Genomic DNA, 17,509 nt, shown 5'->3' with positions numbered 1-17,509 from the left:
AAAACAGTTCACACAAGCCTAGCAAATCAAACTGGAGACTAATAGCCAAACATTTTTAATTAAAACCCATCAAAAACTTAGAAGCTGCTTGTCCAACACTAGATATCCTATTCCTCAATCTCTCCACCTCATACTGCAACCCCCCCCCCACCCATTACTCCATCTACCTCCACAGAATAAATGGGGAAAAGTTGAACAGCACCTCAAAATTTTCCTTAGGGTCCATGCAGCCTTCTTTCTTCTTATACTACAAGATAAAAGTTAAAGCCAGGCCTTTAGAAAATAAAAAATTAAGTTTTATCTGTAAAACACACATGAACTGGTTCCACAACACCCATATTTATACAAACCAATATTTAGGTGCAAGGATTAAAGAATTGCTACCACCGTGAAGGTGAGTGGGAAGCGACTAAACGAAAGATACAAAAACTGAGAAAATGGAAGCTCTTGACAATGGATGGGGATAGAAAGAAACTAGCAATAAAAATATTATCCTCTAGTTTTATACACATTGAGCATATATTTTACAATTACAAGAAGCTGTAAGCAATTGAGAAAAAAAATTATTTGGAAGAGGAAGAGTTTGTGTAATAAACTGATCGCCCCCTAAGAACAAGGTAGTTTAGGATTACCTAATTTGAAGAATATTAGAACTCCCAATTTAATAATCGTATATAACAAGCAGAAAGTGACAAAAGTGTAAAGGGATGAAAAAATTGAAGCGAGATGAAGAAATGAGCAGAATTTTGTATACAGGTCCTTATTGAGAAAAAAAAAATATGTAATGAAGCCAAAGGTATGGAGAAGTGTGGCTTGCAGACATTTTATTGTTAAAATCTCAGTAAAGAAATAACACAACTCCATTTTACACATGGTTTCTGGGAGTCACATCAACAGTTATCTAGAACTAATGTTCACACCATCGAATGGCCATAAATACACAGTGTGTGGATAAAATCAGACTAAAAACTTCACCAAGGCAACTACACCATAGCATACAATAAAGCCCTGTACAATCACTTGCATAAGTGTATAAACTTGGCTGTACCAAACAGATTAAAAGCCAGAGCCCCAAGTAAAATCAAGCCGCCATGGTGGACTTCCAGCATCAATGAACTCTACAATAAATGCAAAGAGTTGTTGTCCAAGACAACAAAGACAAGGACCCAACAATGGAAAAGCACCCTCAGCTTTGACAGGCAAATAGGACAAGCACTACCAAAGATAACCATAAGGCCTTTATGTATGTAACCTAAAGGGCAGGACCCAAGCAAGTGCAGAACTGGTGGCATCACATACACTGACCCCACAGCAATAGCAAACCTGCTAGCAGATAGGTTTGGCATAGATTTCATTCCCTTATCCCTCCTAACTTACAGCAAACCCTCCACCACAACCCCCCTACCTTACATATTTGAAGAGCAGGTCCTCAAAGACCTGTCAAAGGCAAAGAACACAGCCTCTATGAGACCAGATGACATGCCTTCTAAACAGGCTAAAACATGAACTAAAATCACCACCAAGTACCCTTTTCAATCAATCATAGGGTAACCCACAGGCTTTGTTCCTGCAGAATGGAGAACAGCTACAGTTATTCCCCTCCACAAATGTGGCCTAGCAACAGACCCAGGGAATTACAGACCCACAAGCCTGACCAGCCTCATCAGTAAGGCCATCATTATGGACCTCACAGACATAGGTGACCTCCACACCGTGGGCTGTACCCCAACCCAGCTTCATGAAGGGCATATCCTCCATTAAATCCAGTGGATTTCTTTGAAAATGTGACAAGTCTGTGCACACAGCATACCTTGACTTGGCAAAGGCTTTCGACACAATCCCACATTCAGGCATTACAGATGAACCGAACGTAAACCCCTTTGTTGTAAGATGGGGTGCCAATTGGCTCAAACAACACACACTATCAAAGTGGATGACTCCATATCAACCATCAGACCTTTTACCAGTGCTGTGCCACAGGGGTCAGTGCTAGCTCCCTTACAGTTTGGTATATACTTCTCAGAAATTCAGGTCAAAACTAAAGGGTTGTGGCTGCCCAAGTATGCAGACGACTGCAAACTAGGTGCAATCACTAAATCCCCAAATTATGTCATTTGAGTCATACGACTCCAAAAGGGTCTCACACAGACCAACTAGTTTAATTAGCCACAGTCTCAAACTGAATTCATTATCATTCCCTTTGGCACAAACAATGTCCCTTTACACTATCAAATCATTAATATCCTAAGCACCCATGAAGTGGTAAGGGACCTGGTATCACAGGCTGACTGCAACTTTAACTTCAACCACCAGGTACTTTCCACATAGCTCAAAGCCATTGCCTTGCAAGAAAAGAAGTTGCAACCCCCTATACTCAGCACTTATCCAGCCCATAATTAAGTATAATGCCCACTCGGTATGTACAGTACTAAGCACCTACGGTATATTAGAGAAGTACCTCACAGGACGCGCAGTAGCAAATCCTGCCCCAACCACACCTCCATGCCGAAAATTCCTGGAGGCGTGTGGAATCTGGTGAATATTCATTCCTGTGCCAAAATGAACACCGATGAATGGGTTCTGTTGACGCAACGAGAGCACAGGAGTTAAGTATACATTTCTTTTACTTTGAAACATTTCAATCAGGCAGAGGTTATACATGTATCAGCCCTAGGGCCTATACAAGCCTAGCCATAACAATTCCCTGGCTATATCTTCCCACACTATTTACTTCCCTGGACCCCTGTCTAGCAGGGTAACTGACATGATCCCTGGGGTGAATTTCCTTTCTCCCATCCAGTCATCAAGGTTCTTTTTGAAGAGGGCCAGAGAGGCACTCTGACATGTATGGGCAATCTATCCAGACTCTGGGGAGTGTCTGGGTCAGGAACCTATCCCTCCAGCATGTTTTGTTTGTTGTGATGACAAGGTTTAGATCCCTGTTGCGTGTGGCTCTGAGGGATTGGGATTTCTTTAAATGTAGCATGTCCAACAGCTCTGGATTTGACATGGCCTTGTATGTTAAGCAGAGATCACCTCTGAGTAGATGATATGAAACAGAGTATAGCTGGAGTTTTTTAAGGCGGTCAGCATAGGGCATCTGCTTTAGGCCTGTGATTCTTTGTGAGGTATTTCTGCAGCCTTTCCAGTTGTTGCAGATGTCTTGAGAGGTACATACCAAACGGGGCGTGGTATTATATAATGGGTCCAATGAGGGATGAGTACAGTGGGACAATGACCTCCTTTTTTATGGATGAAAAGCCCTTAGTGATGAGGTGTGCCACATAGAAGGATTTCCTGACTGTTGTGGTGATGTGGTTATCGAAGTCGAGACCACTGTCCACCTGGGTCCCCAAGTCTCTGATCACACTTTTGGTGTTTAGTGTGCTGCCACCTATATGGTAATTCACAGATGCACGTTTTTTCCCAAAGGGGATAACTTGTACACTTCTTGGCATTGAGCTTGAGCCCATGGCTCTGGCATCAAGCATCTGTTTCTGTAAGGTCCTTTTGTAGAGTATCCACATCATTTGGGGATTCAATAATGGCTCCCAGTATGCAGTCATCTGCAAACTTTGTTAGCCTGTACTTCAGAGAAGTAGATGCCAAACAAGAGCGGTCCCAGGACTGAACCCTGAAGTACTCCACTTGTCTGGAGCTGGATTTGGGGTCTGCTACCTTTACAGAGCTGGATTTGGGGTCTGCTACCTTTACAGTGTGGGTTCTATCAGTAAGCCAGTTAGCAACCCATTGGGTGACGTAGGGATTAATGCCCAGTTTAATAAGTTTATCTATGATTCCAGAGTGGGGGATGGTGTTGAAGGCCTTGGCAAGGTCTAGATAGGCTGTGTGGACCACCTTACCATTGTCCATGGCTCTGGAGACTGATTCGAAGAAGTCAATCAGGTTCAGGAGACAAGACCGGCCCTTCACGAACCCAAACTGGGTGGGGTCCAGTGTTTGAAGGTTGCCAATGTCTTTGTTTACAAGTTCCATATTATTACGCTCCATGGCCTTGCAGATAAGGCTTGTCAGACTGATGGGACGGTAGTTTCCAGGATCCACGGTGGATCCCCCTTGTGGAGTGGGATAACTGTAGCTGTGCGCCACTCAGTGGTTACGAAACCTGAGGTGAGGCTATGATTAAACATGACACTTAGGTGAGGTGCCAGCTCATATTGTAGTTCATGTAGTACACAGCCCGGGATGTCATGTAATCCCATGGATGCTGTATTCTTAGCTTTGGAGAGTGCGTTTTTTACCTGTGTGGCCATTATTACTGGAATTTGGCAATCTTCTGGTATTGAGATGGGCCATTTAGGGGGTGAGGGGGTGAAGTTGGCACTGAATCAATTTGCCAGGATATTGGCAATATCTTTGGGATCATTATATTTAAATGCCATTCTGTTTTAGCTCAGAGCAGATCTGAGCATTGCCATTTAGATTCTTGACATAGTTATAGAATGCCTTGTGGCTGTCTTTGGAAACTTTGGCAATTTTATTTTACCTCAAAACAGTCGCTAAACTATACTGACTTACATTTTACCGGCTGAATATGTTTTAAGATGGTAGCAGCACTGTTACACAGCACTTGTTCAGTGCTCAACTTTCACCTGTCCTTAAGGCATCCACATTTGTAAAAGTGTGTGTCTCCCCCGAAGAGTAAAAGTTATTACTTCCTGTTTAACTGTGCTACAGGCTCATTCACCAATGGCTGCTTTACAGGGTTGCAGTTAGAGTGTGTGAATATTAAGTAGTCAGTAATAAATACATGACTTGACATGCAAATTAGCATGCCTGCCAGTCATCGGGCATTTCCACACCCATGTTCCCCGTCAGTCACTAACACCACACCCATACCTGCGCAGAACTAAGAGAGAGGTACTTCTCTAATATTAAGCCACACCTACAGCAATTAATGAGACCTGAGTTTGTTAAAAAAAAAAAAAAAAATTGATAAAGGGCCTCTAGCATTTGCCTTACATGTACCAACTAAAATCCGTCACTATACTCCATATGTACAGACTTCTCAGGAATACTTATACCTGGCCTACAGAGCAACCCAAGACCCAAACCTAATGAACTTAACACATTTCCATAAGTCAAATGGGTCTAGGGCTACCTGTTCCAGGGACTTGGATATGGCCTGCGACTTGAATAAGACATGCTTGATGGACAGACATTTCCCAACGACTACCATTCCTTTGGAACAGGCTACCAGTTCATGTAAAAACTGGTAACTATAACACTGGTCTAGAGGAACATGGATGAGTAGACGGGGCACCATAAATTTTTTACCAGGGAAAGCGCCCACAACCCTCCTGGCCATGGGCAGTCATCACAAACTGTTATTTTAATATAAACTAGCACTTCTATAGTATTACATTGGGTTGAAATAGCTAGGGTTAAAATGACCTCCGGGTCGATAACCTAGTAATCATATGAATTACACAAACAAAAAGCACCTATAAAGGTGCGCCTACACACAAACTGCTACAACTCTATTTATTTATTTATTTATTTAACATTTGTTGACCGGGCTAGTCTAGCTGGATATATGTCCATTTTCAGTAGAGGCCCGGGGAGAAAAGCTCCACACAAAACATAAAAGAACAGACTTGTTAATAAAAACTTACAATAAAATAGAAATAAACATCAACTTGTTAATAAAATCAACATATGTTCTGGAACTCAAACAGTTAGAGATCATACATAAGTTAGATCAGATTCACAATAATTTTACCTAGCACATAAAAGGATGTACAATGTCGCAATTGCAATAGTGAATAAAGGTTTAAGTTTCTAAAAACTGAAACTGCTCTTTTTAATATTACCAGCCAAGACACATTCGATTAGTATCAATGCAGATACGTACGCTTACATATAACACAATATCACATTTATATTGTAAATATATAAACTCGCTTATTACTTTTAAGCACAATAACTGCAGAGCGTTTGGGGGAGGGGGAACAATTATTAACTGCACTATTTACACTACACACGCGTTTGGTAGAGGAGAAACCATTAAATAAACATGTTAGCTTTCTGAAATATTGCATACAATATGCATAAGAAACTTAAAACGCATACATACTCTGGCTAACTTAATAGGCTGCACGCGGCTAGCGTCCATCTTTTGAGATCAAAATAGCAAAAGGAATCACGTGATGAAACGACGCAAGTTTTATACTCAATCCTGTCGCGTAGTTATAGCCTCAGTGTATGACGCATATACAATTGCGTTTAAACTACTTAACATTTGCTGTGGAAAAAATTATTAGTATTCTTTTTATAATATAAATAATAACAGTATGCATTCTAATAACTTAATAGAACATTTATGCTTTCATTTTTAAAATAACATGTAATAGTTTAATAAATGAGATTCTTCACACATGAGATAACGTTTAGATGGTGTGAAGCGTATCAATAAAACTGCCGAGCACAGCTTCCCCATAATGCACAGAGAAAGTAGATGTCATTGCCCTTGACAACAAAAATGGCTACAGCTACAAAAATCATTCAGAAACTACGAAACTGGGTTTCAGGGGTATGTGTCTACCTAGTAATAGTCAATACTATGCGGTATTTAGTCACTTGACTGGTATAGTGTAGTTTATTATGTAGAGTTGCATATTTAGTTTTCATGATATTCTAACTACGACTTTTGAGGTAGTGTTGAATGAAGTAGGTGCAGTAGCAAGACTTGTCCCAAGGGTGAGTTACAATCCAAAGGTTGATGTCTACTTAAATATAGACATTTGGGTGTTTTTATCCACCCCACCCCCCCCCCCAAAAAAAAATTTTTTTTTTTTTAACTTTGGCTTACACGTAAACTTTTAGTATGAGCTTGTTTTCTGTGATTAGTATCTTGTTTGTTTATTTTTTGAGGAAGGCTAGGGATGTGGTACAGTGCAGTAGTCGGATACCCTATGTAATGTGAGAAGACAACGTTATATGCAATCGTTTTGTTCTGATAATTTACGTTTACTGTAATTGGTATGTAGTCAGATATATCTGCAGTGTCAGTTTATTACATAGATATAAAATCTGGAAACATTAAAAGTGCATTGCATGCAGTTATTTCTTTCTGAATTAAGTTAAGCATTTCCTGTGATGTAGGAACTGCTGCGGTAAATACAAGCATTGCGAGTTTAATAACAAACTATAAAGACATGCTGTTCTGGTACCGTTAGAGTTAGGTCAAATGTAAACGAGGAAGTATGTCAGAAAAACGTGAGTAGACTACCTCCCCAAACGGGTTAATCATTGTAAAATAAATGGGAGTAACTTCAGCGTTACATACAGGTACTCTTCTTGGTTAACATTTAGGTCTGGCTAGTGACTGAAAAGCACCAAGAGCTGTGAAAAACTTGAAGGACTTGTTAAGATGTAGTAGCACTTCAAAAATGGCTCTTAAATTAATGTTTATATATTTTGTGTACCACGTTTTTTTTTTTTTTCTTAAGAGTTGATTCGGGTTGTTAATCCATCACTTGGCATGTTAAGACTGGGCTTTCTGTGGTGCATCCCATGATGGAGTGGTTAGTCTGCCAACATACAGAATTTCACAATACCTATCCAATGTAAATTGTTTGGAGAATAGTATTCTTACACCAACTACACAGCTTATAGGTTCATAGGAGGTTGCTAGGCTAACGTCTCTAGAGTCCTTACAAGCCTAGCCATGTTTATCCCGAGTTGCCCCAGTTGTCGGCAGTTAGGTGCTTGAAGTTCGCAGAGGTAAGAATCTATGGTAGTTAATAATACTGACTTTTGTTGTCTGAGGGACATGGGTATGACCCCAAGGTGAATTTGCAGTTAGCCATCCAGTGATCTAGGTTGCATTTGAAGAGGGTCAGGGAGGGGCCCAGTTTCTCATGAACTGGATAATTTTTTTTCCAGGGAAGTGTCAGTCTCTGAGAGATGTATCTATGTCTCCAGCATGACCTGCCTCATGTCAGAGGCTAGGATAAGATCCCTGGAGCGAGTGACCCTCCTGCAGTTTGATTTACAAGTGTCTAGCATTTACATCGGGGCCAGGTCAGAAACTGCCCTGTAAGCCAAGTACAGGTCACCCTTACCAACCTATCGAAGATAGAATACAGTAACAGGGCACTCAGTCTTTCCATGTAGGATTTGTTTTGTGTACCCTGTAATTTATTGGTGAGAAACCTGTCTGGGCTCTCCAATATTTGCAGGTGTCTAGTGAGGTGCATGCAAAAGGGAGCACTGCACTCAATTATTGGTCTGTTGAGGGCCAAGTATAATGGAATTTTACCATTCTTAGATCTAGATGCAATGCCTTTACTTATAAGATGTGTTACATAGAAGGATTTCCATACTGCTGTGGATATGTGGTAGTCAAAGTTCAGATTGCTGTCAACCTGAGTGCCCAGATTACATACCATAGGGTCTACATTTGGGGGGGGGGGGGTGCTGCCTGTAATGTAATTAGCAGGGATGTCAGCTTTCTCAAAGGGAATAATGTATATATTTTTTTCATATTTGCCTTTAATTCATGGCTTTGGCATCAATCATTTGTCTGCATTAACCCTGTCTGTAGTATATTAACATTGTTGGGGGACTCTCTGTGATTGCTCCCATTTTGCAGCCATCAGCGAATTTGGTCAGCTGCAAGCCATCCAAGTTTTGCGTTTATTTCTGAGAAATAAATTACAGACAGTAAGGGACCCAACACCGAATCCTGAGGTATGCCACTAAGCAGAGATCGAAGTAGGCGATATGAGACCGAGAATAGTTGGAATTTTTTGAGCCTGTCCATATAGGGCAAGTGTTTAAGGCCTAGGATCCTCTTTGTGAGGTACTTTTGCAGCCTCTCCAGTTGTTGCAGGTGTCTAGTGAGGTACATGCCAAATGGGGCTTTGTACTCGATGATTGGCCTAACGAGGGAAGAGTAGAGGGAGACCATGACCTCTTTCTTCCTGGATGCAAAACCCTTAGTAATGAGATGTGCCACCTAGAGGGACATTATGACAACAGTGGCAGTGTGGTGGTCAAAAGAGAGGTTGCTGTCAACCTGTGTTCCCAGATCTCTTATAATGCCTTCTGTGTTCAGTGGACTACAATCGATGTGGTAGTTCATGGGAACTGGGTTTTTCCCAAAGGAGATGACGACACACTTTTTGGCATTAAGCTTAAGGCCATGGTCGCTGGTTTCGGTGAGTCCTTTCTGTAGGATGCCAACATCACTTGGGGAGTTAATAATGGTTCCCGACTTGCAATCGTCCACAAACTTTGCCAGCCAGAGTCCCTTCATATTGGACTGGACTTCTGAGAAGTAGATACCAAGCAGGAGAGGACCCAGGACTGATCCCCTGTGGGACTCCACTTGTGACTAGTCAGCAGTCTGACTTGGAGTCAGCTACTTTCACACTGTGAGTTCTATCTGTGAGCCAGTTTGCAACCCACCTAGTGATATAGGGGTTGATGCCTAGCTTAGTGAGTTTTTCTGTGATTCCTGAGTGGGGAATGGTGTCAGAGGCCTTGGCCAGATCAAGGTAGGCTGTATGAACCACCTTGCCTTCATCCACAGCTCTGGTGACTGACTCAAAGAAGTCGACCAGGTTGAGCAGGCGTGATCTACCCTTCACAAAACCAAACTGTGTGGGATCCAGAGTTTGGAGATTTCCTATATCCTTATTAGGTCCATGGTGATGCATTCCATAGCTTTGCATATCAGACTTGTCAGTCTAATGGGGCTATAGGTCCCATGGTCTGTAGTCGCTCCTCCTTTGTGAAGAGGGATGACTATAGCAGTGACCATTCAGTAGGGACAAAGCCCGAGGTGAGACTGTGAACTGGGTACACAGGTGAGGCAGGTGAGGTGCCAGTTCTCTCTACATCATGTAGAACACAGCCAGGAATATTGTCAGGTCCCATAGAAGCTGTATTCTTGGCCTTGGACAGTGCAATTTTAACCTGTGCAGCAGTAATACTGGATGCCTGGCAATCTACTGGTACTGTGATTAGTCCTTTGGGTGGGGGGGGGGTTGCACTTAATCTGTCAGCCAATATATTGGCAATATCTGTTGGCTCGATATAGGAGGTAACATTGTGCAGTAGTTCCGAGCAAATCTGGGTATTGCCATGGAGGCCCCTTACATAAATATAGAAGGCCTTGTGGTTGTCTTTACTGTCTGCTGCAATTTTGATAGCTAGCTTTAGAGGGTTTGATGAGGGATCTCAACTTTTTGTTGAGACTGATAAGGGAGTTTTTCCAGTCTTGGGGCTTCACCTTATTCAGTATCAGTTTCCTCCTTCTGTTGTAGAGTTTGTTTATGGCAGGGGACCACCAGATTGGCTTCCTTTTTTGGTGGAGAGCATCTTTGTTCTATTGGGTATGGTGAGATCCATGCATTTGTGTATGTGTTTGTACAGTGCATTGGTGTATGATTCGGCGGTCATGCAACTATTCTCCATTTGCATAGGTGCCATGAAGTTAGCCACCCCTGTTTTTAGGAGCCCAAAGTTAGCTTTGGAGAAGTTTTTCATGGTAGTTACCGTTGTGGGAGGGTGATTTAGTTTGTGGTTGGATCGCACCATGGAGGAGTTGACTATTGGTGTAGAGCAACGGTTGCCCATGTTACTAATGACAAGGTCAAGGATGTTGCTACCTCTAGTGGGGGTAAAAACGAGCTGGTCCAGGGCATTGGAATTAATGAATTTCAGGAAACTTTGGGCAAGTGTATTGGTGCATGAGTAGTTTTCCCAGTTAATGGAGGGGTAGTTCAAGTTGCCCAGTATGAGTGTGTTTGGTTGGGCCCTAATATTCTCCAGGATGCTTAGGAATGTTGAGTGAGTGTCTTTGGACATGGTTGGGGACCTATAACAGGCTGAATCGCTGTCTTACCCAATGTTAGCTGTATCTGATGCATTATGTTGGGCTACCAGTCTGGAGGTGTGCGCATCCTTTATGAATACAGAAACACCACCACCTTTGCATTTTGAGATTTAGACTTCTAGCATTGAGAAAGCAGAATGACCCTCGGATTGCATTTGTTTGTAGCTGTTATGGTGGTAATTTGGTCTTTGGAACACTGTCTAAAAAGGCATTATAGGGGTGGCAAGAGCCTTGGCCAGTATCCAGAAGCCCAGGGGTGACAGATGCAGGCCATCTCTGGCAAAGCATCGAGGTCTGTCAATCATGTCATCTCAGGCAGACAGATACTGGATCCCCTTAGAATGACACCAGAAACTTAGCCAACTGTTGAAATCAGTCATTTTCTGCTTGTACTATGGTATCATTCTGGGTGATGGTAGGATGCTTCTCAGGGCTGGGGTCGTACCCACCTGGGCTACATAATCCGAGAACTCCTCCATGTCTCTTTTCATGTAGCCCAGGGAGGTACGTCTCGGGTCATTCACACACACATGAACAATAACAGCGTCATATTTGTACTTGTTGAGGGACCTGAGTGCGTGTGTTATGTGGCTGATCCTAGCACTTGACAGGCAGCTGACTGTTACTTTCACCTTATTTAGCCTAGTGAGTGGGACATCAGTGTGCCCCATTATCGAGTCACTTATGACTAGTGTGCTGGGCATGCTGTTTAGCCATGGGGGCTTTGGTTGAGTGGTACACTGTTCATGAGAGTTGTCTCGTGATTAGTGTGTTGTAGTGGTAGAGTGCGTTTTCTGCCTTGGAGGTCTCTGCTGTTTCGGTAGGTTTTTATTGAGAGCCTCTGTGAAGGTGGGTGTGTGGTTTGTGTTTTTATGTGAAGGCAGTGCTGGTGTGTGTTCTTGAGGGCTATGTGTTCCATGGGGTGTGGTGCAAGTGTTGACCTCCTCTTGACCAGCTATTCTGGTCTTGGCTGGAGAGTGCATGCCTTCCAGTTTGGATATACAAGTGCATCTCTCGCAAGTCTGAGTGTTGGGAGGTAAGAGGAGAGGGTTGTCAGTGTAGATGAGGCAGTTGCTACATTGCCTCTGGATGCCCAAGTTCACCAGGTTAACAGGAGAAAGCACAGGGAACTGACCTACATTTAGACTTTATATAATTTGCCAACTCTTGTCAGCAAGCTGTTATATCCAACACCTGCATTTAGATGCAGCTGTGCAGTATTTCAGCAACACTTTCCTTACCATACTTAACATTGCCCCACTAGGAAAGTGCGCACTAAAGCCAAGCCCCTTCCATGGCTAACCAAAAGAGACCAAAATGCTAATGAAGCACAAGGATAAAGCCTTGTCAGCTTATCACACATCCAAAGATAAAACTGACTTCTTAACTTATCAACAGCTAACAAACCTAACAAAGAAACAGATCAAACAAACTTACGTCCTGTCCTGTCAAGGGAAACACCAAAATAATCCCCCAAAAATTCTGGCAATCCCATCAACCACCTCCTAAACCCCGGTTGTATCCTAACCTCTCTCCCAGCCACCTCAAACAACTTGGACCCTACTTCAACACAATTCAACTCTCACTTCATAAATACTGTCATCTCCTTACTAGACGACCAACCTATTCAACCTCTCACTGTCTTAACCCCCTCACTTTCTCATCCATACAAACTAACTACATAAAGAATATGTTTAACTAAACGTAAACCCTGCTGTGTTGCTGCAGACAAACTTCCAAATGAATTTCTAAAAATTGCCGCTCATCAGTTGCCTACCCAATATCAATTTTGATTAATTGCTCTCTTACAGAACAATATGTTCCACTTCTATGTAAAATATCCCACATCATACCCCTCTACAAAAGGTGGACCCTCCAAAGAACTAGTTAACTATTGCACCATAGCCATTCTCTCTCCTGTGGGGAAAAAATCCTTGAAAAATGCATCCACAAGCAACTCATTAACTATCTCCTTAGGAATAATCTACTTTCCAGTTCTCAGCATAGCTTTAGACCTAAACATAGTACCAGCACTACCCTAATAACATTCACTAACACTATTCATCATCACATGAACAAAGGCCAGCTTGTCTCGCCCATCTTTCTTGATATGTCCAAAGCTTTTGACACTGTATTCCACTAGCTACTACTTAATATAACTGCCCTCCCATGGCCTCATCCAATCAGCACTTACTTGGTTCCATAGCTGTCTTTCTAATCGGCAACAGGCTGCAAAATGGGAAAACTCACCCCCCCCCCATACTCCCCATTTCAGTGGGTATACCCCAAGGTTCTATACTTGGTCCACTTCACTTTATCATGTTTACAAACAACCTCAGCTCTGCTACTCAAGTAGCATCCATAGTTCAGTACGCAGATGATGCTACACTTACCTGTTCAGCCACCTCACCCCAGGAACTCCAACTAAAAATGCAATTAGCTTTTCAGGACACTGAAAAATACCTCTCCCAACAACAACTCATTCTGAACCCCAACAAAACAAAGATTATAGTTTTCAATAATAATAAAAAAAAAAACTTGAACCTTCCCATCCCCGACTCACAATCATCACTGCAAATGGCACCAAAATAGTATCCACTAGCCACACTAAACTTTTAGGTGTTAGTCTAAAATTTGATAAACCTATTGCAGTCAAATTCCACATCAAGCTAGGCACCCTGTACAGGGCCAAACCATTCCTAACTCCAAAAATCAGACTTGCCACAACACGCTCATACCTGCTATCCTCCCTCCTGTATGGCTCCTTAATATTCCCAAACCTTTGAAAGTCAGACCTCAACAACCTAGAATTATGCTACAATAAGATTGCAAAATATGCTACTAACCAACCACACAGATTTCACCGCTGCTCTGCTCTCATACAGTTAAACTGGTAGGAACTCTCCAACTTTTTATCACTACATCAACTAACCTTGGCCCACAAGATAACCATTCAACTTAGCAACTGCCCTGCTATTTCCAGCTTGGTCCAATCCAATACCAATCTCGGATCTCTCAGACCTTCTAACAGACTTTTGCTAAAGGTTTCTAACTCACAACTTTCATGGGGACTCGCTCTATTTGCACAAAATATCCAGAATCTGGGACACTCTTGAAGAGACCATAGCAAAAATCCCTAACCACCATCTGTTCAAACTTCTCCTATAGGAACCCCTTGCTAATCGCTGGCTGTGCTCTTGCCACTCTCCAGGCTAATTTCTTTCCCATGCCCTTTACTTATAACCCTACTGGGTTCACCTACTTCACACAACCCCTATTAATTTCTGCAACACCAGTACACTCCTCACTCTACCTGGAAGTCTTATTTATCCTCTCTTCTGGACTCTGCCATTTCTGCTCCATATCTGTGATCAGCAGAATTAGACATCCTTAGCTCCATGTACATGTTTCAAACATACAATGCTCATAACTGCTACCTACATATGATATTTGACTCTGTGATGAATTCATTATTTCTCTGCTCTATCGCATCTTCTGTCATTGTTGTTAAATCTGTTTTGTTTTTTGTATATAAAACACAATTTGCTGTGTATATAAATCACTGTTGTATGTGTCATATTGTTTTGTATTGTACAATGTGGAGCTTTTCTCCCCGGGTTGCCACTGAAAACAAATGTCTGTAATGCATTAGCCACAGACTGTTTTACTTTTTCATTGGTTTAGGGTAACCAATATCTGAGTGCAAATAATTATTCTCAAAAGTTGGCTTTAAGTAGTAGTTTTGGCTTTTAAGTGTATTTTGAGAGAAACCTCTAAGTAATTCACACTTCAGTGGAGTTTTTTTTCCCCACCATGAAAGACAAAAAAAAGTTATCCTTCCATTTGCTGCATCAGTAGATTCCAGCTATCCATCTTCACTTTTTCTCCATGTGATAAATAAATCTGTATAGTACTTGTAGTAAGCTATGTTTGAATAACTTCATCTTCTGTAAATAAATCTATGTAGTGTTTTATAGTAATTAGCTTAAAATGACTGGTGCTTGTACAAGTCTATTTGGTTAGCAAAAGATGGTGATATGACTGCCCCGTTGCAGTTCCCTAGTCTGTGATAATATTCACTAAGAAAAAATATGTATGTTAAATCTTGTCTAGTAAACCTAATCCCAGTTTTGCTTGGAATAACAGTGTTCACTAAGAAAAAAATATGGATGTTAAATCTATTTTCTAGTAAACCTAATCCCAGTTTTGCTTGGAATAACAGTGTACAGTAGAGAGTCAATTATCCAAACACAGCCTTACAAAGTTTTCGGGTAGGAAAAATCATAGAGTCTGAATATGTAAATGCTATACTTATTTGCTTGTGTGAGTTTTTTGAGCTTGTATACATATCACTTGTGTGTGAAACATATTCTTTATTGTCCACTGGAATCTCTGAATGGTTGAAAAGTGTATTTCCTGCGTGCAGAAAACTCAAGATTTTAGAAGTTTATCTAGTTCAATGTATGTTTGATTATCCAAACTACCCTAGGTCCCAATTAGTTCTGATAATAGACTCTCTAGTATATACACATCTTGCGTCCACTCTAAACTTAAAAGCTTTCTTGTCACCTGTTAGTTGGATAGCATTTTCAAAAAATTTCCAAAATCTGTAAGATAAGAATTTGAATTTTATACTAAAGTATTGAGTGTGTAATTTGTTTGGCTGCGAGTTGAAGCTTCGATCCCCTTAATGAAGCTATCCTTGAAAGTGGAGGTTGGGAGCATTGTTATGAATCTTTAATACACAAAAATTATGCCTTTTGTAGGTTTGGGCACTAATAAAAATTAAGCGATAGTGTGTCCAAAAGACTTTGAGCAGGTGGCGTTGCCTTGATTAACATCCCAATGGGGCTGTCAGTTAAGTGTTTAAGAAGGTTATTACACACCCTGCTGAAGTGTTTTGCAGCCCTTTTTTGCGGGGGTGTGGGAGTTGTAAGCCCCCCAATGGACACTACACTTCTCATGAGTCACACTAACATTAATCTCTTAAAAATAGGAGTTTTGAGATTATAAGGCCAGCTAACTTCATACCAGGGGTGGTGCTTGCTACTGCTCATCCTGGTGGTGCTTGCTACTGCTCATCCTGGTGTGTCCTAATATAAACAATCACCAAAAATTATATATCTAAATCTGTAAGAATTTTTGTTTTAATCCCCCAAAAAAGGCTACTTTTTTTTTCTAAACCGGCCTATACTTGCAATCATGCATTTCTATACACTGTGCAGCTTTGTCCATAATAGCGAGGCCATTGCCCTTGTATGCTTAAGACAGTGTACTTCATGAAGGCAGTCCTTTGTGGTTTAGGCATTTGGAGATGAGGTTGGAGAGGAAATTATGAAAAAACGAGCCCCTTTCTGTAAGTGAATTTTGCAAAAAGCTCGTTTTTTGTTCTAGAAATTTAATTAGAGCCTCACTGTGAAGTGCCAACCAAAAAGCCTGAAAAAATAGTGTGCCACATTTCTTCATGCTACTGAGGAAAATGCCTTAAAGGTACACAGTTAAAAGACTTAACCCAGGAACTGAATGTAATAGATAAGAAAGCAGATATGAGAAGTGATAGTGATGTACATTAATGGAGAAAGCCATGAGTCTCGTGTAAAACAGCTGTCTTTTGAATTTGAGGATCTGTAATTGAAATCTGTGAAATAACTGTACTTGTTGAACAGGGGAGTATATATATGTCCTTCTGAGATTGTAGTATCTCAGAATATTGCCCTCCTTGAGGAATGAAGGATATTGCGTGGCAATAAAGGTAATTCTTATTTGCAGATATTATTTTATACTTGATAAATCCAGAAAGCAACACTTCAGTGGAGGCAATTTTCAGTTTTTTTCATGATCTAAGATATAAGTTTGCATACATGCGTAAAATGAATTATTTTGGTGTATGGGTTAATAAGGAATGGTAGCTAATAATGGTTGGGAAGAGACTAAACAGCAAACGCCAACAATTAAAAAAAACTGTAGCCTCTTGATTATGGGTACTAAGAATCATTTAAAATATATGCCTGATCTGGGTCTAAATATTTTCTTCAACTGGAGGAGAAGTTGTGAATGACAAATAGAGTTGAAGGAATTTATTTGGGAGGGTGGGAATGCATCCCTGCTGGACAAGGGCATATACCAGCATCAGGGAATACTACAACACAAGGTACTGTTAATGTTTTGAACGATTCCGTTCCTACGGTATCGTTATTTCTAAATAGAAAAAACTTTTTCTCAGCCCCTGGTAACACAGGAACAGGGGCTGTTAATGCAGATAATATTGAAGATGCTAACCCTAACAACATTGCAGAGCTTATTGGAGATTTTGATTACAAGTTATTTAGATGCAAAAAGTTGCAGCTTGAAATCTCTTATTTAACTGATTGTCTTGATAAGAGAATTGTGCCTAAAGGGCTGAGGCAATGGAGGTTCCCGATAGGCATAATAGAAGGCTCGGATTTTCACAAACAACTTTTATCTTTATTCGACCAGCATAGTTTTGAATATATGGGCATGCTGATCGACCACTATGCACAACAGGTGGAGGTGTATAGAAGTGATTTAGCCAGTTTGGAGCAGGAAATAAAAAATAATTATGATTTCCTGCGTTACAAATATGACTATTCCCGAGTGTTCTCTAGTATTGATGCTACTATT

General features: G+C 41.1%; 2 protein-coding genes across 2 annotated transcripts in view; one reads left to right on the top strand and one right to left on the bottom strand.

The window, feature by feature from the left end:
• Positions 1–6,222, bottom strand: part of RPS28 (ribosomal protein S28) — a 45,016-nt gene extending 38,794 nt beyond the window's left edge. The window contains exon 1 of the mRNA XM_044090686.1: positions 6,098–6,222. Within this exon, the coding sequence (XP_043946621.1) occupies positions 6,098–6,136 (39 nt within the window). The 5' untranslated portion in view covers positions 6,137–6,222. The remainder of the gene's footprint in view (positions 1–6,097) is intronic.
• A 120-nt stretch (positions 6,223–6,342) lies between these two features.
• The window catches only part of NDUFA7 (NADH:ubiquinone oxidoreductase subunit A7), a 138,441-nt gene continuing 127,274 nt past the window's right edge, over positions 6,343–17,509 (top strand). Inside the window, exon 1 of the mRNA XM_044090685.1 lies at positions 6,343–6,553. Coding sequence (XP_043946620.1) covers positions 6,479–6,553 — 75 coding nt within the window. The 5' untranslated portion in view covers positions 6,343–6,478. The remainder of the gene's footprint in view (positions 6,554–17,509) is intronic.

The sequence above is a fragment of the Protopterus annectens genome, chromosome 13.part0, assembly GCF_019279795.1.
Source record: "Protopterus annectens isolate FY-2018-M chromosome 13.part0, PAN1.0, whole genome shotgun sequence".
Taxonomy (NCBI): Eukaryota; Metazoa; Chordata; order Ceratodontiformes; family Protopteridae; genus Protopterus; species Protopterus annectens.
The sequence above is the reverse complement of the archived record's forward strand: the minus strand, read 5'-3'. Positions and strand labels throughout refer to the sequence as shown.